At 53.3% G+C, this 27,920-nt stretch overlaps 1 protein-coding gene across 2 annotated transcripts; it reads left to right on the top strand.

The window, feature by feature from the left end:
- Positions 1-3,860: 3,860 nt before the first annotated feature.
- On the top strand, positions 3,861-27,753 carry LOC119088092. 2 transcript variants are annotated; one of them, XM_037206335.1, is made up of 2 exons: positions 3,861-4,387; positions 26,768-27,753. In XM_037206335.1, the coding sequence occupies exons 1-2, from the start codon at positions 3,883-3,885 to the stop codon at positions 26,989-26,991; spliced, it is 729 nt and encodes a 242-aa protein (XP_037062230.1). In that variant the 5' UTR covers positions 3,861-3,882; the 3' UTR covers positions 26,992-27,753. The 2 variants fall into 2 exon arrangements, with proteins under 2 accessions (XP_037062230.1, XP_037062231.1); XM_037206336.1 differs by lacking the exon at positions 26,768-27,753 and having other exon boundaries at positions 3,861-3,956; positions 4,091-5,340.
- The last annotated feature ends 167 nt before the right edge of the window (positions 27,754-27,920 follow it).

Genomic DNA, 27,920 nt, shown 5'->3' with positions numbered 1-27,920 from the left:
CAATGAACAGCTAAATAAAAGGCCAGTAAGAAAGCGAGTGAGAAATAAAACATTATAGCTTAAGAGTAAGGAGGAAAACCCAACTGGCCAAAAATCGATACCTGGACGTTAAGAAGCGCTGAACTTCCCAGAACTAGGAGTTAACATTGCTAATCTCACACCTACCCATTTTGCCTGTTGAGCAGGTGCACAAGAGAAGTGTGACCAATAGAGACCGGTAGGTGGCGGGAGGGACAGCTGTTTTCATAAAGGAGCACCACAGAAGGCGTGCAGGCCACATCCATGGGTCACACATGGCTCACACACATGTATCACAAGCATTTATCACATGTATGAATTGCTGGGGCTGACCCACCAGGGCATATTTTAGAAAGTTATCTTCAGGAAGTGTAGAAGGTTTACTTAAAGACCTACCTAGGAGCTAACTAAATAAACACAAATAGATGAACAAGGCCTTGGGCCCAGCCCAGACCCATGTTAGACCTAAGGCCATTTGGGTACCCTGGGTGGTTCAACAACCCTGCGCTGTCCTAGTTAGCTTTAATTGTCAACTTGGCTTAGTCTAGAGTCAGCTGCAAGTTGAAGCCTCAGTTGAGGAATGGCCTTGATCAAGCTGGCCTGTGGACATGTCTGTGAGGAACTGAGGTAGGAAGGCCCATCCGTTGTAGGCAGAGTCATTCCCTAGGCTGTGTGAAAAAGCTCGTCAAGCGTGAGCCCGGGGACAAACCAGGAAGTGAGCCTGTAAGCCGCGTTTCTGTTTCGGCCTTGACTTTCCTTAGTGATAGACCCTGACCTGGTAGCTGTACAGTAAAACAAGTCATTCCTTCTGATAAGATGTTTTTGGTCACAGTGTTTATAGCAGCAACAGAAACCAGAATGCCCATCAAGGTCAGAGGTGGGTCCTCTCTCCTCCACTGTCCTGCACCAAGGTCAGGGGTGGGTCCTCTCTCCTCCAAGGTCAGGGGTGGGTCCTCTCTCCTCCACCAAGGTCAGGGGTGGGTCCTCTCTCCTCCACTGTCCTGCACCAAGGTCAGGGGTGGGTCCTCTCTCCTCCACTGTCCTGCACCAAGGTCATCACCTGGGTCACTTTTCTGGGAGCCCTGCTGGTCCAGGCTTAGGTGCAACAATCCCCTTGAATGATCAAGGACACAGTATGGACACAGCCAAGACTTTTCCTTCATTCTCTTGGTCCGAAGAACATCCATCTCAGGCTGGAAGCACCCTCAGAAGTTGCTGGGTGCCAACTCTAGATGCCCCAGGCTTTGCAGGCCATTGAGGCACCAAAGGAATGATGGCCAGGTCAGTCCAGGAATCCTGAACATGGGGACTCCAAAGGCAGAGAGATGGCCCCTGGATCTGCTACCCTGAACTCTGGACCCTTCTTCCTAAGACAGGAAGCCAACCTTCCTTCTGTCTCCTGAACCCCAGGCTCGGGGTGACACCTGTGATACAGTCTCCTGGAGATGGCCCTGAAGCAGGGTGTACCCCAGGTTGTTGTTAGAGGGCTTCTCTCCAGGTTCCCCAAGCCCCGCAATCTCACAATCCACTTATAAAATAATCACTCAGACGCTTATATCACTTATAAACTGTATGGCCGTGGCAGGCTTTTTGTTAACTGGTTTTTTTTATCTTAAATTAACCCATTTTTATAAATCTATACCTTGTCACGTGGCTGGTGGCTTACCAGAGTCTTTACATGCTGCTTGTCCTGGCAGTGGCTGCAGTGTCTCTCCCCCCCTTTTTTTTTTCTAATAGCTCTGACCCCCGAGCAACTTTATTTATTAACATACAATCAAAATCACATTTCAGTACAATTAGAATACCACCACACCAGGTTGTGTCCTGTTCTCTCACACTTAGGCTCTCTTGGGGTGACACCTGCCTGACCGGACCACCACCTCAGAAAGCTCAGGCTAGGTCTACTTAAATGTCTGGTGTTTCACTTTGACAGTGGGGTCCCCAACCCATGCCCAGGACATGCGTACTTTCAGTCACAGGTTCAACGACAGTGTCTGCTTAGCCCTCTTCATGTTATTGGAAGGAACAGGAACTGTCAACACCACGAGGCAAGGTAGGAGATCCTGGGAAGCTTTTCCCACTTAGTTCTGAATGGGCACAGCCATTCTTGCTGGTGAACAGACGCCTGAGAAGATGCACACACTCTCTAGGCTGCCCCACTGTCAGAGGACAGAGAGAGCTTGGAAGCCGAGGGTCTTGGCGGGCTTGCAGGCATATACTGGAAGACTGAAGATTGGTACCTACTTGGATTAGAGCACCCAGTGCTGGACTTAGACTTGGGGGTGTGGGTATGAACCAAGATGGGATGGTTCCTGATCTTCATTTTGGGGGTGTTTCAAAGATGTTTGAAGCTAAGTTTAGGTCAATTACTACTGAATATAGTGAGTGAAGGAAAACTTAACTCCTCTGCCAAAAATGAAAAAACAAAAACCAAAAACCAAAAAAAAAACCCAAAACAAAAAACCCACAATGCCTGAAAATGCAATTAGGCTGAACAACTAGGTACAGCCTGGTCTCAAGTGAAAGAGCCTGGGATGACCGTTGACCCAGAGCCAGCCTGGTCAAACAGGCTGATGGCCCAGGCTAAGAAGACAAGGGTGAGTGAAGCAGATGGAGGGAAGGGCCTGCTCGTTGGCTGGCCTCGCCCCGCTGACCTGGGCTGGTGCTGTGTGTAGTTCTTCCTGCCTTTGATGTCCTTACTGCCCCGGAGATGTGGTGAGAGGGGCAGAGGCGGGTAGTCAAGGTTGGATGGTCACTGAGGAGGGACAGAGTCCAGTTCTTTCCTCTCCTTGATCCCTCTCAGAGGGAGCAACTCCCACGACTGGCTGTAGTACTTTCAACAAGTAAAGGGGTTGGTTACCGGATTCGGGGGAGGGGAGGCCCAGTCCAGCGGTGTTCTCTGGAGAACTCTGCTCGGTCTACCATCCAGCATCCAGCATCACCAGGAACCAAGAGAGCCAGCACATCTGGATCTTGGGTCTTAAGGGCTCCAGTCTTGGCCCCACCTCAGGGGCAGGTCATAGGTAGACATGACAGTTACCGAAGCCTCACTGGGGGTAGTACTTCCAGGTCAAAGCTGGAGCAGCTACCCACTACAACTGGCCCCGATTCTGGGCTCCAGGTCAGTTCTAAGAAAGGAACGGAGCAGGTCAAGGGATGGGTACCATGTGACCACAGAGTCTGCCTTCCATCACAGAAGCCATACTGTCCCGAGGCCCCACAGAGCCTCTACCACATCTCTCAGAAGCCTGTTCTAGTCGGTGGACAAAACTGAAGTCCCTTACCCACAACAAAGAAAACAAATGCCATCAAGAAGGCAGGAGGCTCTGATGGTCTCACTGCCTTGGGGTAGCTAGCTGGAGGTCTGGCCACTTTCCTCTTTTTCCATCTTCTGTCCCCGACCTGAGGGTGGCCTTGGCTCTCATGTCCCCTGGGTACCTTTTCTGGTCACCCAAGACTTAGGTCAGGACCTGAAGGTTCACCCAAAACACCCAGAAATCTCTGTCCTGTAGATACTAGATTCTTGCCCAGTGAGCAGACCAAATCAGAGTTCTCAGCCTGTGTTCCAGAATTGGTCTCAAAAATCAATACCCTTCCAGGAATGGGCACCAGGGGTTGGATGTGGTCACTGTAGCACAGGCCAGTTGGGGGTGTCCAGCTGTATCGGACAATGATGAGGGAGATGGGTAGCGAGGCAGGGTTCAGCATGGCTGAGGCCAGAGCATGCTTGGAAGGACCAAGCCAGTTAAAAGGTGTACCCAATCAGGAGGCTCCAAAATGTGACATGGATCTGCGTTTCCTTTTGATTCCTTCCTGGCGGTTTACGTAAGAGGCAGCGTACTGGGGCCAGGAAGGGACGGAACCATGGGGCTGGGTTTATACCAGCTCTGCGGAGCCCCTCCGCTCTGCCCCCGCCTGCGAGGGGCTTTCTTGGCTAGGTCTGTTCCTGACAGAAGGGATGCGTGTTGTCGGGGGTGGGGGGCTTGGCATGTGTGTGTGTGTGTGTGTCTGAGAGAGAGAGTATGTGTGTGTGTGTTTAAAATACAGAAAAAAGAAGCATGGCTTTCCTCAGCTGCAGAGGCGGGCCGGGCTCTGTCCGTGCCAACTCCCTCAGAGCGGGCACCGTGGGGACACAGGAGGTACAGGAAGACTGCAGAGGTGAGGGACGGGCATGGAGAAAGATGGACGCTTGCCATCTCGAGTGCCGGCGGCGGCGGCGGCGGCGGCTGCGTGAGGCCAAACCCCATGAACAAAACCCACAGCAGATCGCTGGCAGCCCATGTGAGGAGGCAGAAGACAGTTGGCAGCGCTGCTGCCGCCGAGGACAGCCTGGGAGCAGGTGGATGTAGGCAAGGCCAGCATGGACCAGGTAAGGACAGGGTGGGCTCGCTCAAGTGCAGGTTTCTGGTGTCTGTGTTGGGGTGCAGGTGGGGGCCGAGTCTGACCTGGGTGCGGGTCCCTCGGCATGGCAGCTTTCAGAGAGGGCCAGGTCTGAGGGAATCTGGCTGCCTCCTATCCAGATCACCTCCGTGTAACCTCTGGGCCCTTTAATATGTCTTGGTGCCCGCTGCTTCTCCATGTGCGCTTGGCTGGTGTTCTAAAGATGTGGGGTGGGTTGGCCTGGGTGGGCCATCTGGAACTGTGACTACGGCAGCCGCGCCTCGTGGTGGTCTCAAGGCTGCACCATCTCCACCAATGCCCGTACTCGCAGGGATGGTCCTCTCCACCCTGGTTACGCAAGGCCCCCTGACCGTGAAGGGATAGATCTGTGTCCTTTGGCAGCTGGGTCAGGATGGGCTGGGGTTGTGCTGGAGGGTCCCGGAGCATCCAGAGAAATGTGCCTCACTCTCTCAGTCTCTCCAGAGTCCCCATCCTTGCCCACAGCCAGGCTTGGCACCTCGGTGCCTGTGTGCAGATCGATGGGACTGAAGCCAAATGTGCCGTCAAAGGGATCCGGGTGCCAGTGCCAAGGAGCCAGCTGCCGAGGGCACGGGTGGGGTGGGCTCCGGAGGGGAGGGGCATGTGACTAAGCTTTCCTAGTGGCTCCAAGGACAAAACCCACTCCCTCCTTAGTGGTCACAGGCTGGTCAGAGAGGGTAGGGCTGAGGACGGGAATATTCCATCTGGGTAAGGCATGGGAGGTCCCAGGTGGCCAATGAGGGTCAGGCAAAGGTGTGGGTGCTGCCCTTGTGCCCGGGTACCTTTCCTTAAGTGAGGTTCCAGGCAAACATGGAAATCAGCCTCCCTCCTTGCCCCTCTTCCCTTCTTTCCCTTCCACAAGAGAGGCTGGCACGGGCTCTGGGACTCGTGCCTCAGGCTGAAGGGACAGTTGGGCCGCATTGGTACTTGGGCCACTCTGTTCCAATGTCATGCTCTAGGAAGTCACTCAAATCTCAGGAAGGTGTCATTCGAGGAGGCCTGGGTGCTCAGGTAAGCAGAGACATTAGCTTTGGTGCAGGCTCTGTGGTGCCCAGCTTCCTCCATCAGGCTGGTCTAGGCTTTGGGACTGTGGAGAGTGTAGTCTAGGGCCCAGGTGAGCAGAGGAGCCTCTGCAGAAGGATCAGGGAGGGACCTGAAGGTCAAGAGACTGAGAAGCATGGTTCAGAGACTGGGAGGCACCAGGTTCATTGTCTGGGGCAGGGCCTGGGGAAAAGGAAGAGATTCCAGGGGAGGCTCAGAGCCCAGCAAAGGCTGAGCTATAGAGGTCCCACAGGCAACCCAGTAGGAAAAGGCTACCAGACATCAGCACTGCTTAGCCAATCAGAGCTCTCTCCTTACAGCCTGGGGGAGGCACTGCCACAGCGGGCTACAGCCTTTAGACAGACGAGGGCTAAAGCCTTGTGAGGAGAGAGTTCCCTCTGAAAATCCTGGGAGGAGCCAGGTCCTGGTACGCCTCTGCACAGGGCTGGGGATGAGTAGGCATGCGCCCACTGGGCATTTGGAAAAAAGAGGTGAGAGGATAGACCTGCTGTGGTCACTGCTACATACAGGGCCAAAGGGTTGATTCTCAGCTAGAAGGAAACAAGGTGACCAGCTCAAGGGAAGGGCTCAAAGTGGGGATCCCAGTCAGGCTTCCTGCTCCGAAGCACAGACTTAGCATCATCCACCCCCTCAGAGCCGGGGGTTCTCAGAAGCAAACTTTGGAACATTAATGCTGGCCCAGTCTGACCTGGATCTGGGCTCAGTTGATGACAAGGACCTGTCTATAGTCACCAGGCCTGTTTGGTTGGCCAGGGTCTGGGTGGACCCTCTGGCTGTCTGGCTCTGCGGACCAGGTCGGTACAGTAGAATGGGTGGGAGTCAGAAAGGGCTGGAAACGGCTGTGTGGACTCAGTTCACCGTGCACACTTTGCCCTGGGGAGTCTGGGTTCACGCAGCTGGGCAAGTTGCCGTTGGTCTGATGTTCCCCTGGCAAGGGAACATGCTGGCCTGGTTCAGAGTCCCAGGAGTCTTCAGGTGGTCCTAGCTGTCCACTGTGACCCTGGTGCCCTTAGCACAGCCTCAGTCCACAACACAAACATACTTGTCAGGGAAGAGACCCTGCATACGCACTGGACCTTCCACTAGCTCCAGGCCAGTGTAAGTGGTATGTATACCTGTCCGTCTGTCACCTCTGCCTATGGAGAGTATTAGCTTGTCTCCAGGATGGAACTCCCTAGAGGCCCTCCCATTCAGAGCTGCTGTGTTCTGACCTGGAGGGGAGGTATAGGGTGGTTGATTACCCTACACTGGGCAGGTCTTTGCTGATGTCGATAGAGGTAAAACAGCAGGGGTAGGGGCCTTCTGGATGGGGAAGAGCTATGGACCCACCTGCCCTTTTGTCCTGGGCTCTACAGTGCCTGAGGATCAGAAGGCAGGCAGGGAGGTTGGCATCCCACCTGCCTCCCAGCTCCTTCCTCCCCCTCTGCCTCCCGAATTTCACAGTGCCTGCTTTCTGCGCTGGCCCAGCTCCCTGGAGACTCCACCAGATGTTCCTGGGCTGCGCGTTACTCCCTAATGAAAGATTCATGCAGTCGCTCTGCCTCTTGACACAAAAACCTTCTGCAGCTTCCCCACGACCAGGAGCTTGGCAGCTAGCTCCCCCAATGTTGAGTGTGAGCCGGCACCTACCAGGAGCCTTCCATGGACTCTGGACCAGATCCACCCCTTGTCCAGAGAAGAGTCAGGGTCACCTGGGGCTTTATCCTTCTCCCTGCCCCAGGACCGCTCTGACTCCTTTCTGGACTCCCAGGGTCCAGGGTCAGCAGCTAAGCATATCAACATGGTCTTGGCTTTGAAGGGCGGGAGAGCTCATTCTGCATGGGACAAGCTACTCCATGGGGGACAGACACCCCCCAAGAGCACCCCACTCTATCCAGCAAGCCCAGGGATAGTGGACTGCCCATGTCCTCCATTGTCCCACACTAACATGTCAAGTCTATGGCCCACCCATATTCCTCTTGCTGGGCGTGGCTGACCAGTCTGATTCCTGACATCCATCCCCTGGCTCCTCTGAGAGAAAATCTCCAGCTACAGGCTCTGTAGCTGGAGGCTGAGCTTGCTAATGTGGAGCAACGGACCCGGCTGTGCCTTCTGTGTGTCACGCTCCCCTGCAGCCCTCAGAAGCCCTCAGGAAAGCCTAGCTACTGCATTCAACAGAGAATTGGCCCACCAGGTCTGGAAATATGGTGGACAGAAAACAGCTCGTGGCCACTGCCAGCCATGTCTACAGGAGGCCATAGACTGGGGATAGTTACTTCTTAAGGCTCACATGCAAACTATTGGCACAGGTGGGCAAGGCACCCATACCAGCCTTAGATTGAGGCAGGTTCCTGTGGCCAGTTTGTGGCCCTCCTTTCAAAGTCAGTGGCCAGAGCAGGTGGCACAGTCTCTCGTCCCTCAGCCTTTGTGCGTGCTGCTCTGTCAGGACCTGGACCCGATTCCCTCCTGACTGCAGAGTCTCATCTTGCAGGGTTGGCCACATAGGAACTCTGCCTAGTGGAACTCTTGGTTGTCATTCCTCTGGTGGATTGGGTTCTTAGTCTATCCCAAGTCCTGGGTACATCCAAAGAGCTCTGAGTCTGGCCTGCCTGGACCTCATGCCCCATTCACTCCTCCCATTGGCCTTGGTCTCCACATTCCTGAGCCCGACACTAGTACCTTTGCTAGGCTAATATATATATGACACCTGAATGCCACCCGGTTACTCCAACCTCACTAATAGCACAAGACAGTTCACCAGGCACAGGGCTCCTGCATCTGTGGAGCATCCTTTTCACAGGACTGTTCTCACCCGAGTGTCACTGTTGCTCTGCTGTCAGGAAGACTCTCAAGTGAGACAGGAGGTCCAGGAACCCCTTTACCACACATCATGCTGAGGGTCTGAACCCCTTTACCACATGTCATGCTGAGGGTCTGAACCCCTTTACCACACGTCATGCTGAGGGTCTGAACCCCTTTACCACACATCATGCTGAGGGTCTGAACCCCTTTACCACACGTCATGTTTAAGGTCCCACACAAAGTCAAGGTTCTGCCGGTCCTTGCTCCTGGACTATTAAATGAGGGTGGGGGCAGTGTGCCAATGCTTCACTCACTCATCCCAGAGGTGGATGACTTGCTGAGCGTCTGTGAGCGGAGCCACGGAAGGGCTTCCATGGCCCCAGGCCCCAGCCTCATCACTAGTTCTCCCTGCTTATGTTCCTTGATGCCCTGCTCGTAGGATGCTCTGATCATGGTTCTGGGTGGGATTGACAGAGAGGTCCCAGGGAAGAGTTAGGTGCTGAGAGCATGGCTGAGGATCACTAGCCCTGGGTCAAGTGTGTGTAATATGATCCCGGTCACAAGGTCACAAACTCAGAAGAGATCACTAGGCTCACCGCCTGCCCAAACCTCACCCTCCAGAATGGCAGCTGGTGATGAGCAGGCGCATTCTGCCATTGACAGTGACTTCTTAGGGTTTAGACAACCCTATCCTTCACTTCTTCCTTGGGGCCACCCTCATGTAGGGCCAGGAGATCCTTGGGGGCGCAGGAGTTTCCGGTCCAACCCCTTTCACAAGGCCCCAAGGGGCTTCTGTGTCATAGCAAAGAGGACCTGCAGCCCCTAAGAGCATGATTCCTGGCTTTCAGAGCGTGGATCTTGGCCCCATGGTCCTTCTCCTGATGAGCTGGGAGGTTGTCTGCCTGTCCTGTGGTGGGCAGGTACAATGGAGTGCTGTCCTGAGACCCTCAGGATACTGCTGAACTTGAGGGCCTGCAGTGTGTATCAGAGGAGAAGTAAAGGGCCTGGGTGAGCATTCTGCAAAGACTTCCACACCATCCCAGAGGGACTGCCAGATCCCTGGTCAGCAGAGAGGCAAAGCGAAACCTAAATCTTTTACCAAGGGGTGACAAATGTCACGAGTCACCACTGTGGGGGCTGTGGGACCCTGGAGCTCCTGTTCATGATTGACAGCCACAATAGGTTGAATGAAAACTCATATCTTCTTCCCGCCGGCCTGGGACCAAGGAACCCTTTGCTCTACCCAGGCTCAGGGGCTGCCCCCATGGGAGTAGCCCAGCAGGCTCACTGAGGCACCAGGGCCATTCACTTCTGTTTGGCCTTGGGTCAAATCTTTGTGTCTGTCAGTTGCCTGACTTAGATGACTGTCTCTGACCACAACAAAGTAGAAACTCAGCAGGCTGTGGACCACAGAGTTAGGAGCTGTACTGGTGGACCCCCTAGTTCAGTGTCTCCACAGTTAAGGAAGGAAAGAGCTCAGAGAGGTCACAGTGCTTCCCTGAGGCCATAAAGCTGCCTGCGACCAGAGCCAGGATTGAAGAGGCCAGGACCCTTACCTGGAGCCCTGGCCTCCTTTTGGGGACCAGCCACCAGGAACTGGAACAGCAACCTCTCTCCCCCAGGAACTCCTCAAAGGGACTCCCAGCCCTTCCAAAATCACTGAATCCAGGACTGATGCCCTTCCCCCACACAGGCAGTAGGTTTGGAAAGAATAAGTTGGAGTCAGGAAGGGTCTGGGCCATGTCTTCCCTCCCTTCCCTGGCCCCCGCTGCCTCTCCCCACGCTGCCAGCGAGGTAATAAGCTATGCGTGTCGTGCAGAAATGAAACATGTTCCGCAGAACAAATGGTGTTAATTTGCAGCAAGCTCCACAGCCCAGCATTACAGAGCGCCTGGAGGGGCGGCTGCAGCAGCTGCGCCAGAATTAACAGCCTCGTGCAGCGAATTAGTAGAGCCATGCATCACCATCAGAGGGACAAAGCCCCCTGAACCCCAAGACCCCCACGGCTCTGTGCTCCAGGGAGGGAGCCGGTTCCCGGCGGTGAGAAAGGAAGTTGTGGGTCTCTTCCCTTCTGGAGGTTCTAACCCACAGGAGTCAGTGGCTCCACCTAGGCCACATGTAGCTGGCCTTCCAGAATCGGGGTCAAAGCATGGCCAGCTGTTGTCAAAATACACCTGGGACCTGTCCTGGTTGGGATCCTGAGCTCTCGACGCCCACTGTAGAGGACTCACAGGATAACACCTCCTCCTATCCTTGCCTATAGATTGTGCTCCAGGCCTTCCTCTCACCCCTCCCCACCAGAGGCCTAATTAATCTGCCTGTCTATTTACTTCTACTTATTGCTCGAATATCGGGCTGCTTGGAGCTGCCGGTCTGTATTGATCGCTCTGAGATGCACCATCTCCCTGGCGATTCGTCTTCCTCTGCGGCCCGCCATCCATCCCGCTGACGAGTGTCTGCCCTGGGTGTTAGGAGAAAGCTGCAAATTGCACGTTACATCTTAATGGGCAATTCCAGTAACTTCATTGCATCTGATGAATATTTAACATCACCCATCCATCCCCATGTCGCTACCCAAAAGGGGGGGGGGCGTTGGGGGAGTCCGGGACTTCCACTTGCTGTCTTCTGCCTTGTACCTTCTGAATTTGGAAATCTTGGCTATTCTCCCGGGACAGGTGGGAAGATGGCAGGTCGGGGAGGGAGGAGGGCATGTTCATTTGTTTGTGCTGTGCAGAGCTCAGGGTACTGTCTCTTGTTTTCCAGCACTGGTCTTGCTTCAGCTATAGGTCCCTGCCTCCCTTCTCCTCTGTGAATTAAAGGCTCATTCTGGAATGCGTGTCTCCTCTTGGGGACCCAAAGTATGATTCTGCTTTTGAGACCGGAGCTGAACACTAGAGGCTTCCCATGAACACTTGTAGAGTGATGGACCTATGGGTAAATGAGCCAACAAGAACCTGGACTCAGAATCATAGAATTTCAGGCAAATGTCTAGAAAGTGTCTACCACTCTGGTAGTATAATAAGGAAACTGAGGGCCGCAGAGGGGAGATTATTTGCTCAGCCACAGCCCTGGGGCTGAGGCTGTGGCTTGTGGCAGTCTGGCCTCCTCAGAGCCTAGTCCCACACAGCTCTTAGGCAGGGCCATTGAGGGGAGGCCTATATTCCTCTCCAATCAAGGTCTTGGGGTAGCTTGCAGGTCCTGAGGTCACAGCCTTCCTGCTGGAAAGGGTCCCTGTGCCAGGTTGTATCCATAAGATTGCAGCTGGGTCTCACTCTCTCCCCAACCCAGCTGCTTCTGGCCCTCCACACGCACACTGACAGAGGTAAAGGCATCTGTAATTGCAAAAAAAAAAAAATCATTCTTAGTTATCTTGATAACTAAGAATACACACTATTTCATGTCCCACAGGCTGTGAGTTTGGCACACCACTGACTCCGCTGCTTCCACGGTTAGGACACGTACTGCTTTGTCCCTCATCCCTAAACTGGAAGGTGAGGTACTGACTGATGAGAAGCCGCAAAGTTTTGAGCCTTTAACTTGGGATGCTGGTGTCGGGGAGATCTGGATCAAGCCTCGGCCTTCAGCTATGCCAATTTCTCTATCTGTAGACCGAGACTTACACTTACTCTTATTCAGTGTGTATGTGTCAGGATTCAATGTAAGAACATAATTTATACTTCTGGTACCAAGTCCGTGTTGTGAAGATAATGGTGGTGATAATGGTATGGTGTTGATAGTAATGATGGTAGTGATAACGAAGATGGTGATGACGGTGTTGGTGATGATGGTGCTGGTGATGATGGTGATAACGATAGTAACTGGTGGTGCTGGTGGTGGCGTAGTAGCGATGATGGTGATAGTAACGGCAATGATGGTGGTGGTGCTGGCATGGTAGTGATGGTGATGATTGACCATGGTAGTGGTCATTATGGTGGGGACAGGCTTGCAGTGTGAGTGGATTTGGATCGCTGAACGCTTCCAGGACCTCCCACACTGTTTGGCTCACACTTCAGACAGGAGCTTCCTCTTCTACAGCTCTACAGCTTCCAGTGTGTCCAGCAGATCGGAGCAGCGCATTAATCCTCCCACCAGCCTCCTGACTGGCAGACCTCAAGCATGTTGAGGTACAGGCCTGGGACCATGGTTGCTGCTGAGATTACAGGACAACACCGTTTTGTAGGGATTTAGAGAGGAAGGGAAAGGTCATGCTCAGACTCTTGGAACAGCAAACATCTAGGCTCCATGTGAATCAAAGGGCTATGGTGAAACCCGGCAGCCAGGAAGCACCAGGAGGAGACCACACCCTGGTCTCACGTGGTCAGTCTTGTGGAGATCAGCAGTCAGTTCATTGAGATGGAGCCCAAGGAGAGGCTGTGCCAAGACAGGGCTCCATGTTCAGAAAACCAAGGCAGGAAGGGACAGCTAGCCTCTGTACAGCAGAAACTGGGAGGCTGTGACTGACAGGCAAGGAGGGTAGGCTTCATCAGTAGATTAAGTAATAAAGGGTTCCAGGTCTGGACCCACCTTCCGCTTTCAGAATGGCCAGCTCCTGAGCCCAGCTCTCCCAGCCTTCCTACCCATTGCCGGCACCAGGCAATCTCTGTTTTGTTTCTGTTCCTCAGACTCCCGTTTTTCTGAGAGGCTCCACTTCAGATCAATATTTACCTACAGTGGCAAAACACCACGTCTGGGTGGCGGATGCTATGACTGAGGCATGTTGGAGTGACCTTCTGGCTCTAGCTGAAAGGGCTTAAGAGATACTTCACCCTTCCCTCGACAGTTCTGGGCTCTGCCCACAGTGCTCACACAGCATCCCTGCTGTGGTGCTGGCTGTGGGTACCAGCAGTGTGGAAGGCCTGCAGGGGGGTGGGGGGTTAGGTGGGGGGAGGATCTTGTTTGTCAGGGCAGAAATAAAGGTGCTTAGCTGGTGGGGAATTGGAGAGTAGATGGCTACTCACGGTCTCTCCTCTCCCCCTAGAGCAACAGCGAAGAGCCGCCCCTGGCCTCTGAACCCACCACCAGACCAGGGGTGGCTGGCGGTCACTGCCTGGTTACATCTGCTGTGCACGCGAGAGCACTTCCAGATGTCCCAGAAGGACCCGCTCGAATGTCAATTCCATCTTCTCACAATCATTTTCCGCATCCTCTTAGCGCTGCAAGAACGCAGCCTGCTCGTTTGAATGCATAATTAGCCCAAGCATTCTACCTCGCTAATTTCAAGGCAGGGGACGCCAGTGGAGGGGGCTTAGGAATTTGCATATTAATTTAGCCGAGGGAGAGAAAAATTGTTTACCACTTTCTCGCAGTTGCTCACAGAGGACTTAACTCTTTGTACTCTCCATCTGGAGCCTCCGGGAGGGAGTGCATGGGGGTGCAGCTAACCCTCCCCCAAAGACCCTGCCTACCCAACTCAGCCCACATAGGAGCTACTGGACCACTCTGGGGTGCCCCTGTACACACTATTGGGTTCAGCTAGCTGTCCCTGACTTTACAGGGCCACGTTTCTAGACCCTTCAGTATTAGACAGTGTGGGGACTCACAGATGACCCCAAGCGCTCCTCCTTGGCTGATCTTCAGGAGCCAGGCGTCTGAGTCCTTTTGGTTACTCTATTTGTTTGCTGGTTTGTTCCACAATTGTTCACTGTGTCCCACGTCTAGGGTCAGTATAGTGCTGGGTATATAAGAAGTGGCAGGTTAGCCATGGCTGCCCTGCCTTCCTCACAGGCTAATTACTGGCTGCGGTGGCCAATGATGTAAGAGATGCTGCAAATAACTCCCAGCATTCCCTGGAGTAAGCATCCCCTGGAGAGTCCACTACCTGCAGGAAGTACCATTTGCCTTGGCTCTTGCAGAATGCGATGCTTCTCCAGTTGATGGAGCTGGTGTGAGGAAGGAAGCAAAAGGACAGCTAGATACAGGGGAATGGGCCAGTGGTCCCCGCCATATTTAGGGGCTTGTGATGTGTTAGGTCAGGGCTGAACGGTGGACTCAAGTGTGCGTCCTAAAAACAGTCAGACCTCCCTGAGCCTGCACGTTGCCTGGTGTAGTGAGTCGCAGTGGTTGCAGGAGACTCTGGTTCTCATCAGAACTGTGTTTTCACAGTGCAAAAATGACAGTGTTTACTGTGCATGATGACTTCCCGGAGGACTAAGCTGTGGCAGCTCTAAGTACTAGAAAGGAGTTTCATGTGGCTTGGTTCTTCGTAACAGAGGAGCTTTGCTGGAGGCAGGTTTAGGCCCATCAGGAAGGGCCAGGCAGAGGGTTGTTAGGGTCCTGAGTACCCATGGCAGGCAGAAGGCTAAGGTCTGAGAACAGAAATCAAGACGCTGGGTATCTGCAGTTCTGGGGAGCCATAGTTGAAGTCTTTTGGCCACATGGAATGGATGAACACCAAGATGTCCTCCAGCTGAGACCCTCTCTAGACAAACGTGGACCATGCAAGTTCCCACAGAGCCCACACGGCCTTGGCATCGACGGCCACTTCAAGCAAGGAGCCAAGTCCTCTTTGCAGTATCAGTGGCCTAGAGACCCAGAGGCAAGCTGCTCACCATCTGTGGCCTTCCTGGGATTTTTCTCACTGCCCTCAGTCTGCACATTTGCAAAGTGGCCCGGGGTGAACCCAGAGGGCCTTGTACTGAGCCTGACTCTTGGCACATGCCCAGTGAGACCAGTGCCCAGAAGTACTGATCCCGCGGTCAGTAGACAGGACTGTTGACTACAAGAACCCTATCTGCAGAGTCAGGGTCTTGGCGACCAGACTGGAGGCCTAGCAATTCATGGGGCATGGCTGAGGTCCGAGAAACAAGGGTGATAAGAACACTCTGGAACAGGACTGTGCCAGCTGTCTCAGAAGCCTATTGTGGGCAGGACGGAACAGAGGCGGTAGAACCGAAGCATAAAATGAGACCTAGAACCGGGAAACTGCCGGCCATGATGGAGGGGCTGTGAGTGAGGGGCTGCTGGGAACCACACACTGACGGGACCCTGCAGGAGCAGGTGCTGAAGACACACTTGGTCCCCATATGGGGAATCAGAGCCCCTGACCCAGCCGGACTTCTGGACTCACAGACTTAGAGGGCTAGAGGCAGGGCTGAGCCTTCCTGTGGTTTAGCCAAGCTCAGCTAAAATGTGTGCCTGTGACACCACAAGACGCGCCCAGAGTTCAGTCGCTCATCCCAAGCCCCACAACCATCAGCAGAACACTCTTCCGGTCCCTCAGGGGAACCATCAGGTGTGTGTTCAAAGGGGGAGGTTTTATAGGATGAGGATTTGATAGTGCTGGAAGACCCTAGGGACACATCCCAAAGCTCAGAGGGCACAGAGGCAAACGCCTACTACCCAGGGAGGAAGGTACAACAGGGAACAGGTGTGAGGCTAGACCTCCATCTGGGAGGTCACAATTGCTATTCTGTTTGATAGACAGAAGGGATGCACACACCTCCCCCAATCCTGTGTCCACCTTGCCTCTGCCCGGGGCCACATCTGTTCTCCCCTGACTCCCTGGGGCCTCCTGCAGAGGAAACGGCAAGGCCCATGAACTAAAGTGTCAGGCTTTGTTTGGGAGTGGAGAGCGGAGGCCCAAGGATCCCAGGTGTGCAGCCAGTACAGGTTCCTGGGCCAGTATAGATCCAGAGTCCAGACCCCCTTCATGGGCCTCTCTAACAAAGGGCTCACCCACCTAGGGTCTCAGAGCTCCAGGGGAGGCAAAAGAGCTCCATACTTCATAGCCAAGCCCAGCGGAGAGAAACTTGGTCCTGGCTCTCCTCTCTGGCTTCCTTCCCGCTGTGGGCTCCCTCCCTCCTGAAGATCCCCTTCCTCGGCTTCCTTTCCCTCTGTGTCTCCTTCTTTCTCTGAACCTCGACTCTCCAGGGTTTATTATAGTGGCACAAGCCCTTCTTTCTCCTGCTCCAGCAGGTGTTCACTGGAGACTTATGAGATGAATGACTGATGGGTAGGAAGTTGGTCTTTGGGTAGGGGACATGGCTGTGGCTAGGAGAGGGTCACATTCACGTGAACTCTAAAGGCCAGGGCAAGAAGTCTGTAGCCAGGCTGCCCTTACTGCACAGGAGGGCAGGCACTGCCCGTAGCAGGGCGGGAGCCCTGGGGAAGCAGGAACAGCTTGCTCAGGCCCCCTGCCGATCCTGCTCATCCAAGTGAGGCAGGCTGGCTTCCTTTGTGTGGATGTGTGGGCGTTGTGGGCTGGGTCTGGAGGTAATTTGTCTGCCTCCTGCAGCTGGCTGTCATCTCACATCTGTGAAGCAGCTTCATTTCACTGTCATTAAAAATCCCAGGTCTGACAGGTAGCAAAAATCCAAAGTGAAAACAACATCCCAGGGACCAGCCTTGGCTCCGGTGGGAGGCTTGCTCCTGACCAGTCTACTCCCTCAGGGAGGCCAGATGGGAGTTGGCCTTCTGCTCTGTCCTGGAGAGGGCTGGCTGGGTTGAACAGGTGTTCCCTGCTGCCCAAGACAGAAGAAGCAGAGAATCAAGGAGCAGAGGGGTAGCTGTGGGAAGGCAGAGACCCATCCCAGCCACTTGCTCCCTGGGTTGTGCCACACAGCCATCTGGAGGGGCCAAGTACTGCCCATCCATAGATAAAGCAAGGAGGTCCCAGAGATCCAGGCACACACACCCAGGCCCTACTACCTTGGTTTCAGCCTCTGCTGGAACCTCCTGGGAGGGGACCCTGCCAGGGGTCAGGCTGGCTGTTCCTGATGGGTCCTTTTTCTGCTTACTTGACGCCTCTGTTTTTCTGGGTAAGGGCAAGAGCCCCATTGAGAAAGTCTGACAGGGTCAAGAGAAGTCCCAGTACATCCCTCTCTCTTTCCTGATGCCCCTGAGCCCTTCAGGACAGGGTCTGGACTCCAGGAGCTGAGCCAGACTGCAGCCTAGCCCCACCTCTTGAAGCCTCTCCAGGAAGTGTAGCTGCGGCTGTCTTTCTGAACCTCCAGAGAAAGAGTAGTGAGTGCATGAGATGCATCCAGTCATGGCACGATACTGGACTTCAACCTCAAGAGGGAGAGCAGCTCTGCCGTGGGCTGCTGGAAAGCACTTGGATCCTGGCGAAATGGTAGTTGCTTCAACCCTTCCTCTTACGGGAGACCAAGCCCACAGGAGATACCAGGCCCCACCATAGATCTGACACCTTACCTATCCACCAGGAGGCAGGCTCAGAGTAGCCTGCACAATGGTACTGAGCCTGTCCTGGGTCACTGTAGACCTGTATGCACTTGTCCCCAGCAGAACCCAGGGCTTGGTTTCGAGGCCTCATCAATTAAGTCTGTGAGCAGGACCTGGATTGGGTGGAGCCTGCAGTCTTACCCCAGGTCCAGTGCACAGGTAGTGTTACTGTCTGGAGATGTCCCAGGACTCTAAGCATTGCTGATTCCTCCTGCTGGGGAGTCGGGCAGGCCTCCCGCGGCCTGGAGCCCCTCCTGGAGCGGAGGAGCCCAGCACGGGGAGGGTTAAGCGCTGATGATAGCTTTGCCTCTGCATCAGTGTACATAATGTGCTGTGCATTTGCATACTGCAGTGTGCGCTCAATTAAAATGAACTTTTAATTTCTTCTAAGTAAATTACTTCTTGCCGGTACGTGATGTGCACAAATGTCAGAATAATGGGAGAGCCTTAATGAGCTGGGGAGTGGATCTGGTGGGGGCTGCCTGGAACAACCCCTGAAACACACATGTCTACATGCCACACCGACACGGGGCACACACTGTCCCGCGGGCAGGGCACATGCCAACCTGTGACTGCTGGCTGTATCTTTTCTATCCTCACCGTACACACCCTGGCTGGGTCATTGTTAGTGTAGGACTTACACCATCCCCCACTCAGCAGAGGTCTTCTCCCTGTGTGCTTCGGATGCTTACACACCCACATACAGAGGGTTCCCCGGAGGAACATGTGGATTCATCCAGCCTCACTTTCCCCTTCTACTCCTTATTTTGGCTGGAAACGATGATATAAGTTTAAAGGGCTCGAGGCAATCAGAACTGAAGGCAGCGAGCAGGCTCCTTCCACCCTTGTGGGACCAGCGATTGAGGGCAGATCTGAAGCTCTCAGAAGGGCAGATGATACTGCATCTGGTCAGAGGGGGAGTGGAAAATCGGACCGAGACACACAGCAAGTGCGGGGTGAAGACTGTCACCCCGAGGCCTGACCTCACCCATTTGATTTCAAGTATCTTTCAGAGACTGTAAGGCACATCATCTGTCTTCAACACAGCTGGCATGGATGGGTTCAGGAGCCCAGCAGAGTTCCCAGGCCCAGGCCTCTGGCGCAAGGTATTAGCCTCACTCAGTACTCGTTTCAGTACCTTGGAGAGGTCCAGAAACAGGCGGGGCCGTGGACCTCCCCCCATCTCGGTCCTGTTAAGCAGGCCCTGCCCTTTTCCACAGAGGCGGCAGGACCAGAACACCACTGTGGTACCACAAGTCTAGGGGCAGCACTGGCTCCAACACCCACAGGTCTCACGGCCCTGAACCTAATCACGAGGGACCTCTTAGCCTCTTGTATGTGTCTGGGCCTGAGGGTGCCCCAGGCCACATTTAAATCCCTGCTCCAGGAGCCAGCGAGATGCCTTGGAGGGTAAAAGATGCTTGGCGCCGAGTCTGACAAGCTGAGTTTGATCCGGGGGTCCACATGTTAGAAGAGGACTGACTCATGCAAGTCCTCTCACCTCCATGTGTGCACAGTAGCATGTACGTGCCCACATGCACACACACACACACACACACACACACACGTACACACACAAACACACACACACTCACTCACACAGATACACACATACTCACACACATGCACACACAGACACACACACACTCACACACACAGATACACACATACTCACACACATGCACACACTCACACACACACACACACACACACACACACACACACAGAACAAGAATAAATAAGATACATAACCCTCCATTCCAAGTTGTGTTGGAGCTACTCCTGAGTGTCCCTGGGACCCTAGGCCACCTGCAGAACATAAATTGGTCTCCCTGCGTCCGAGGCCACTGCCTGACATCTGGCAGCGCCACCAGTGCAGCGGAGGTGACAGTGCCCGCCACTACTCTCCTTAGGTGTGCAACTGCTATGAGCCAGACTTCTGACAGCCACAGCTGGGCCTCTCATATCTACCTCCCCAGGCCCCTGGGGTCTAGACTTGTCAACACAACCTTCTGTGCCAGTAACAACTGTGCCAGGAGGGGCTGATCTGTAGACTGCGGCCTATGTGGAGGAAGGTGGCGCCAGCCGCACAAACCTTGATGAGAAGGCATCACTGAACAATGTGGCTGCGTGCATCCTGTTCCGCAGCGGGAAGTCAGGGCGGGCTTCCTGGAGGAGGGAGGTAGCAAATTGATTATGAAGGGCACACCAGGATGGGTGACCCTGAGGGGACACAGGGTGAGGAGCACAGGCTTGACTGGGCTGGGGGAGCATGTCTAGCTTGAGCCTGCCTCTGGGGCACTAGAAGATGCAGTTACCATGGAGAGTGGGGGCCAGGGGAGCATCATTGAGAGGTGCAGGCCCCATAGTCCACCCGGCTGAAGAGACAACCATGTGGGGGTAGTCCTCACAGCTATGGCTGCTAAAGGAGAGGAGCGGATGGGAAATGATGGACGCGTTGGACACACAGAGTGAGGGAAGAGATTTAGGAGAAGACTCGCCATGGGACAGGAGGGGTGGGGACTGTGACTCGGGTCCAGCCCCAGGAGGACAGTGCATAAGTGAGTTGATACTGTCCCAGTCAAGGAAGGTGACCCTGGGTGGAGGCCAGCGTGGAGCAGAAACCTTCAGAGAATCCTCCTGTGCGTGACCAGCCCAGGGGGACAGATGGGGGAGGCCAGCGACAGTCTTCACCGGAAAGGTATAATAATTAAGCACCGGCAGGTCACATGGTCACTGAAACAGAAGAAAGGAGCCAGTCCCAGCCTGGCAGGGTTGCCTGTGTGTGGTCTCTATGAAGTAGTGAATGGTGCCTCTGCATGTCCACCTGCCCAGCAGTACTGAGCAGGCAGTGCTGGGCAGGAGGCTGGCTACGTGGAATGTCCCTCTCTGCTGCACCCACCTCGGATGGGCACCCACCCTCTAGGACCTCTGACAGCCAAGCTATACATGTTGGCCCTCCCCCCAAGGACTTGCCAATCCCCTCACCCTACCTTGGCCACAAGGCCCTGCCTCTTCCCCAGCCTTCAGACCCCAGAATGCTCTCTCCATTCTGATCTGCCCATGAGTGATGGCTGGAGGCCGACTCAAAGACAGGTCCAGCACACAGTGAGGACTAGGTTGGTGAGGCCCCAGCTCCAGCTTTATGTGCATTTGAGCTATACCAACTGTCACACTCCAGCTCTTGTGAGACCCAAGGACCCATCCAGCTCCACTAGCCGCGCTCTTCCCACCACGTGGGGGAGGGGACGCATCTTCAGCAATCCCGGTGGCCGAACTGACAGGATGAACCACTCTCGGATCGCTCCCTTCCTATTTTTTCATACCCATCTTTCCCCTGAAGAGGCCTGACAGCTGCCACTCCCCTGGAGTTTGGGATCTGCATATTCAGGTGTGTACACATAGGCATGTGTGCTCACGTAGGCATGTGGGCATGTCAGGTATGTGTGCATGCCCGTGTGCACGCATGAGGTGACTAGAGATCAGCTTTCCCCCCATTGGTGAAATTTACATTGAACCACAAATTAATTTCATAATTTTTTCCTCTCTAATTATGCCAACATCTGTCGCAAGGCAAGCTGTGCGTGTGCATTTTAATGTCCCTCCCCTGCCCGCCTGCTCACAGCATCGCTGTCTGTCTCTGACTGAACTTTTCAATAATTATCGCCAAGAGAAGATCTCAACTTCCATTTTTCTTGCTGCTCGAGAGGGGGAGAGAGATGATGGGGGAGGGGAAGAGAGAGCAGGGTGAGAGGGGCAGAGGGAAAGGGAAGGGAAGGAAGGGCCAAAGAGAGTCACGGCAGCTGGGTGGGCGGTGGGGACCTCTGTGTTCCTTCAGGAAGGCAGTGTGGCTGTGAGGAGGGCATGGGGCAAGACAGGGGGAGAGCAGCTGGGAGCCACGTGTGTCATGGCCAGAGACATAGCTGCTTTCTCCAGGCCGGGAGGTGGAGGTGTAGCCCTTGGTCTCCTGGGAGCACTCTACACTCACAGAGTCGGTGAGGAATCATGGGTTTGCACCATCCAGCTTGGGGACCCTGGTACCTCCTCTGTGTGGGGTCCTGCATGGGTCCCTGAGACAGCCTCTGGTCCTGACAGGAAGCCGAGTCTGGCACCTGTATGTGGTACCCACACTTAAAAAGAAGGTGCTTCTGGGTGTGCTGAAAAAGAGTATTGGCACCCCTTGCCAACCTTCCCACCAGCAGCCACCTGCTGGCCCAAGGAAGAGGGTGACCCCAGAAGCACCGGAGACAAGGGATGCTCCAGAAACAATCCTCCATTCTACCCTTTGACTGAGTGTACCCATTCAGTGCCTGAATGTGTGAGTGTGTGTGTGAGCATGTTGTATGTGTAAACTTGAGGGCTATGCATGTGTGTATGCATTTGTGCTTAGGCACACGTGTAAGCATGAGTTATTTGTGTGTTTATGCACACGTGTGTGCCTTTGTAGACCTGCATTTACTAACTTCTGCTTAGCCCTGCCCAGCAAATGGACCCCAGAGAGATTGCATGCATCAGGGCCCTTGTTTGCTGTCAAGCCTGAAATCTGGCTCTATATCTTGTGTGCATCTTGTGAAGCTAGGCAGGTACTGGCCCTCTCCCATGAGTTTCAGTCTCCTCAGCATTTAACAAGAGTCAAACATCCGGCATCCACAGAGAGGTCACTTGCATGCAGCAGCTGTTCCCTGTAACACGTGAAGGCATGTGATCTCAGCTCTGGTCCTTCTGTGGAGATGGAGGCTAGCACTTCAGAAGTGGGTCTGCATGCCCTGAACCTGTTACTTCCTCTCTTCTCATTACTGGAAGAGTCCCCCATTGGTCCGCTTGCTTCTCAGGTCCTCCTTTCTATAGCCCATCCACCAACAGTGGCCACAGTGGAACTTAGGAGCATAATGCTTAACTTGAAGCTGCCGGTCACTCCTCACTGACCTCTGGATCACATCCACCATCCCGTGACAGCACTCTGGGGCTGGTCCCTCATCCTCAGTGCTTGTGAAGTGCACCTGAGCTCCACTCTCTGGAGATCCCCCCAGCCCTTTCACATGCCCTCCTTCCCAGCCCTCCTCCTGGGGACTCACGGCCTTGCTTGGTGTCTCCTAGGAGGGCTTCCAAGCTTGCTCCAGGTGGGCTGAGGCTGCCCAAGCTGACGCCACACAGGCTTCCTGGTAGACATCACCTGTCTGTTTCTCTGTTCCCCCTACCTTTATTCCAGGCTCATAGCTTTTCCAGGGCAGAGCATTTCATCTCAACCCCAGAGCCTGAACCATGGTTGATGTTTAAGGACATTCTGTTAAATACTGAACAAATTCCAAAGCAGAAACACAGTTGCCAGCCCCTCTGGATCTATTTCTGGGATTGTGGTGTCCAAAGACCCTCATCTTTGCATTCTAGACATCTACTCTGCTTAGCAGAAAGCAAGCAGGGCTGAGGAAGAGCGGCCCCCACCCAAACCCATGTCTGTAAACACTGTGTGCTGACATCAACAAGGTAACCACTAAGCTCCCAAAAAAGCTTGCACACTTTCTTCAGGTGAAGTGCTAACCTGTGGGGCATCGGCAGGCTCAGAGTGAGACTCATCCCCCTGCAGAGAACCCCAAATGCACCCAATGACAGCATCTGGATGGCTTCTGGGGGGATGGAAAAGGCTCTAGTAGGACCAGGGTGCTGAAGGAATCCCATCACAGATGGAAGGATGGGAAGTTAGGGAAGGAGGTGGATGGTGAGACTGCTTCTGGCCATGATTAGAATAACAGACGTTGGAATCACATGCCTGCCAAAGACAGCTGCTTAGCAGCACAAACCCTGCGCATGGTGGTTTAGATGTAGAATGTCTTCTGGAAGGCTCTTATGTGGGATGCTTGGTTCCCAGCTGTGGATCCAGTCCTTGAGAGGTGACTGGATCCTGAGAGTTCTGACTTCCTCGGTGAATAGATTCACTGAGAGATTCATACTAAGGTGGAAGTACTGGGGGCGGGGCCTGGTGGGAGATGGCGCTCACTGGGGGCATCCCTTAGCGGGTATCTTGTCCTGGGCGCTTCCTTTCTATTCTCTCCCCTTTCTTTCCCTTCCATTCCTCCCCTCCCTCCCTTTCTTCCCCTCCCCATCTTCCAGGCTGCTGTGAGGTGAGAAGTCTCTATCACACTCTACTGCTGTATGATACTCTGCCTCCCTCAGGCCCAAAGCAGTGGGACCGGTTGACCTCGTACTGAAGCTGGTGACACTGTCAGCCAATGTGACTCTGCCCGCCTTTTAAGTCATCAGGTCTGACAGCAGTGAAATTGTGACCAACTGAATGGAACAAGCATTTTCAGGTGCTGCCCAGACAGCTACAAACCACCGCCAGCTTTCCGCCTGGAGAAAGTTCTCAGGCCTCTGCTGAGTGAGGTGGAGACCAGTACAGCACACTAGTCTTAGCAGATAGAGGAAGCAGGGGTTGGTGTTCGAGGGTACTGAGGTGTCTGCAATTAGTGGAGTAGAGAGAGAAGGAAGCAATGCAAATAAGAGGCCAGAGCTGTACACAGGAGTTCCCTGGAACCACACATGACAAGAGCAGAAATGCAGAGGCCCCATGAGAACTGTCCCCAGAGGGTGGAGAGGTGATGTGGCACCAGCGACAGTGTTCGCTTAGGCAGATGGAGTGCAAATACTGGCTGATGGCCCTGGAAAGGCAAGTCTTGAGAGCAGGGTGATGATGGCCTAGCACAGAGTGCCAGGTAGCCCCCTTTGTTAACAGGTTCAAAACAGCTTTGCTGGGTAAAGCTTCATGGCTGGAGCAAATATGATCCTCTTTATAGAAAAGATCTCAGAGGACAAACCCAGAGAGGGGTGACCCAGATGTTGAAATTAGAAGAGAAAGATTTGAGTGAAAGACAGGTGAGCAGCCGTTGGGACCACAGAAAAATGATGAGTAGACACGAATATGGATCCATTTTTAAAAATACAAGTTTAAGCACAATTTTAAAAACTCCACAGGGCTATAGACATGCTTCAGCCCTTGTTTAATAGTCAGGAAGCCCTGGATGTGATCCCCAGCACCATATAAACTGGGCACAATGGCCGCTTGCACCTATAACCCAAGAACTCACGAGGTGTTTACAGGAGGATCAGATGTTCAAGGTCATCCTCAGCTACCGACTGAATTGGAGGCCATCCTGGGATACGTGAGACCCTGATTTAAGAATAGAACAACAGAAATCCTACCACCTGTGGTAGAATTCCAAGCAGTATCACATGTATGTGACCAGGACCTGGAAGGAGAGGACAGAAATTCAGATCAGATGAAAAATATCAATCCACAAATCAATAAAGGTCATGTGGCATAAAACTAAAAAGCAGGCACATTGTGGGCAAACTACTAACACCAAAGCTAAAGAGAAACCCCAGAAGCAGGTAGAGAAAACAGGTGTGTCACAGACAGTGGCACATGGTAAGGAACACTGATGACTTCTAATCAGAAGCCATGCAAGCCAGAGGCAGCAGGAGAGTGTCTTTAAAATGTTGAAACAAACCTATAAACAAAGAAAAATGAAACATCCTTCCAGAATTAAGGTGAAATAAAACATTTTCAGGTAAACAAAATCTGAGGAAGTTCATCATAGCAGACATGTGTGTAGGCACCGTGGAGAAGTCCTTCAAGACAGAGAGGAAGCCGGGCGGTGGTGGCACACGCCTTTAATCCCAGCACTCGGGAGGCAGAGCCAGGCGGATCTCTGTGAGTTCGAGGCCAGCCTGGACTACAGAGTGAGATCTAGGAAAGGCGCAAAGCTACACAGAGAAACCCTGCCTCGAAAATACAAAAAAAAAAAAAAAAAAAAAAAAAGACAGAGAGGAGAGCCTCAGACCAACCCAGAAAGGAAGCCAAGAGAATGAGGTAACACAAAGTCTCTTCGGATGATGACAAGATAGAAATAATGGCGTCTGGAGGGGAGCATAGCATTTGCAGAAGGAGTGTGTGATTTCAACACAGGACAAGAGGAGAGAGGTACCACAGCATCATCCTTCCAAAGCATCAGATCAATTCAGTGTAGCTGTGATAGGAGCCCAAAGCGAAGACATCACAATCCTCAGAGCAGCTGCCAAAAATAAGGGAAGCTCGGACGGAGGTGTATCTCCTAAGTAAAACCAAATAGCCGAATGATTCAAAAGTAGGCAAGAAGGAAAATAGGAAACAAAAAACCAAGTTTCTATAAAAGACAACTAGCAAGATAGTTTAAATTCAATCATGTTGATAATTAAATTAAATATAAATGGGTTAATATTTGGTTAAAAAAGCAGAGGCTAAAGGGCTGGAGAGAGTTGGTTGGATCCTCAGCACCACAAAAAAGGAAAGGAAACAAAAGGAGGGCCAGTGAGACGGCTCAGTGGGAAGGCGAAAGCCCCCAAGCCTGACAACCTGAGTTCGATCCCCCAAACTCACACGGTGGAAGGAGAGGGCTGACCCCTGAAAGCTGTCCTCTGACCTCCACGCACACACTGTGGCGTTTGAGTGTGCATGCACATGGGTGCCCCCTCCCCGCCCCAACACAAACATAATTTTTAAAAATTGTAGAGGACAGGAAATCAGGAGTGGTTACGCTAATAGAGGACAGAGCAGCCTGCAGACAGTGTTATTAGCGCTAAAGAGAAACGCATCAGCTATGAACTCATAAGGAAGACCCACAGTCATACATGAGTCTGCTCAGAGTTTTCATAGTCAGGCAGTAGTGGTGCACACCTTTAATCCTAGCACTTGGGAGGCAGAGGCAGGCAGATCTCTGTGAGTTGGAGGCCAGCCTGGTCTACAGAGTGAGTTCCAGTACAGTCAGGGATACACAGAGAAAACTTTCTCCAAAAAACAAACAAAAAGAAAGAAAGAATAAAGAAAAGAAAAACAAATAAAAGTTTCAAAAAACATGAAGCAAAACTAGGCAAATCTAAATGGAAACAGACAAACTCAGTCTCAGTTTGAGGTTTCAACATCCCTGTCAAATGTATAGATGGAAAATGAGGAGGAGGGATGAGGAGAAGAAAGAAGCTAAAGACAGTATTTCAACCACCATGACCTCATTGGTATTAATAGATCCTTGACCCAACAGGAGCAGAATACATAGGAATTTCCCCTAAATGCAAATAAGAGGAAAATGGCAATATTTTGAACAACTTTGTTCCAACACATTGGACACTGAAGGAGGCTGGGTAATTTTGACACAGTCAGAGAACTTACTTAAACTCTTTCTACCAAACTCCCATGCCTCCTACCAAAAAAGGAAACAAAACCCTGAAAATCTGAACATACGACTAACAAGTCCCTCCTCTTTCCCTGTCCCTGTAGGTGCCAGGACGTTCAGAGCAGGACCCCGGCGGTCACGACAGAGGACAGTCACCTATGACATAGACGACCTGCGGTTTCTACAACTGCTATCTTGTTTCCTGACATTTCTCAAACTTGCCTTGGAAGCAGATGTATACACGTTAGAAATAAAATTTCCGGAAGAACCAGTCTTTGTCCACAAGGGGCCTTGGCATCTGCTGGCCTGTCTGAGCTTGGCATTCTGAAGACCGTCCCCCTGGAGTGGCCCAGCTGTGGCTTCTTCCCTAGCCACCCCTGGAGTCGGCACCTGCAGAAGCCCCACCTTGCTTCTCCTCTCAGCCCGGTTCAGGCAGCCCCATCCTCCATGGCTACAGCCATGCTATGGCCAGCCTTCCCAAGCTCCAGTCCTGTAGCCTGGAGGCTGAGGATGCTCCTGGGGCCAGTGCTGCCAAGCACAGAGTTGAGAGCCATGGGATCCCCGGACACCAGCATCTCTGCTCTATGCACTCAGGGACCCTGCAGCCAGCACCACCTTGGCTTACAGCCCCAACAGGACACGGGAACATTGAAGGGCGATGTCTATCAGCTTCTTCCAAGGCCAATCCACGGCTCCCCCCTGCAAAGTCGCTGTGTGTGGGATCCTTGGTCTCTGTTCATATGTCACTTGCTTGGACCGTGGGGACCACAAACATGCCTGTGAGCTGGGTGGCTCCAGGGCCACACATGTGACAGTCCTCAGCAGACACACGTGGAAGGCTAAGTTGTGGCCTTCGGTAGCCTGAGCCCTCTCACCTTGGAGGGGGAAACTGGCTGCCTGCCCTGCACAGAGAAGGATACAGACACTAGGCTCAGACCCATCATGCCTAGACTGGCGATACCTTCCCTGGACTCAGTGGTGACAGTATGCATCGAAGGGCTGTCACAGAGGAAAAGGCAGAGGCTAGGATTCCCAGCCCCGTTCCCACCTCTGGAAATAGCGGGCGGCCCCAGCCCACCCCCTCCTCCGATGTTTGCTGTTTTGTTGTTGTTGTTAATTCCTCACCAGGTGGAACCAGCACTGTGGGGCTTAATTAAGCTCAGCCAGCTGTTGCTGAACACGGGGATGCAGTGCGCGGCAGAGTCAGCCCGGAGCCGTGGAGCAGGGAGGGCTGGGGCCGCAGAATCCCAGGCCAAG

This window comes from Peromyscus leucopus, chromosome 5 (assembly GCF_004664715.2).
Source record: "Peromyscus leucopus breed LL Stock chromosome 5, UCI_PerLeu_2.1, whole genome shotgun sequence".
Taxonomy (NCBI): domain Eukaryota; kingdom Metazoa; phylum Chordata; class Mammalia; order Rodentia; family Cricetidae; genus Peromyscus; species Peromyscus leucopus.
The sequence above is the reverse complement of the archived record's forward strand: the minus strand, read 5'-3'. Positions and strand labels throughout refer to the sequence as shown.

What these genes read in the sequence shown, in the direction of transcription:
- LOC119088092 (XM_037206335.1), top strand. Translation starts at nt 3,883, where the DNA reads ATGGGGCTGGGTTTATACCAGCTCTGCGGAGCCCCTCCGCTCTGCCCC. An exon ending in GCAAGGCCAGCATGGACCAG is followed by an intron (nt 4,388 to 26,767) that starts GTAAGGACAGGG and finishes CTGTCCCTGTAG; the next exon opens with GTGCCAGGACGTTCAGAGCA.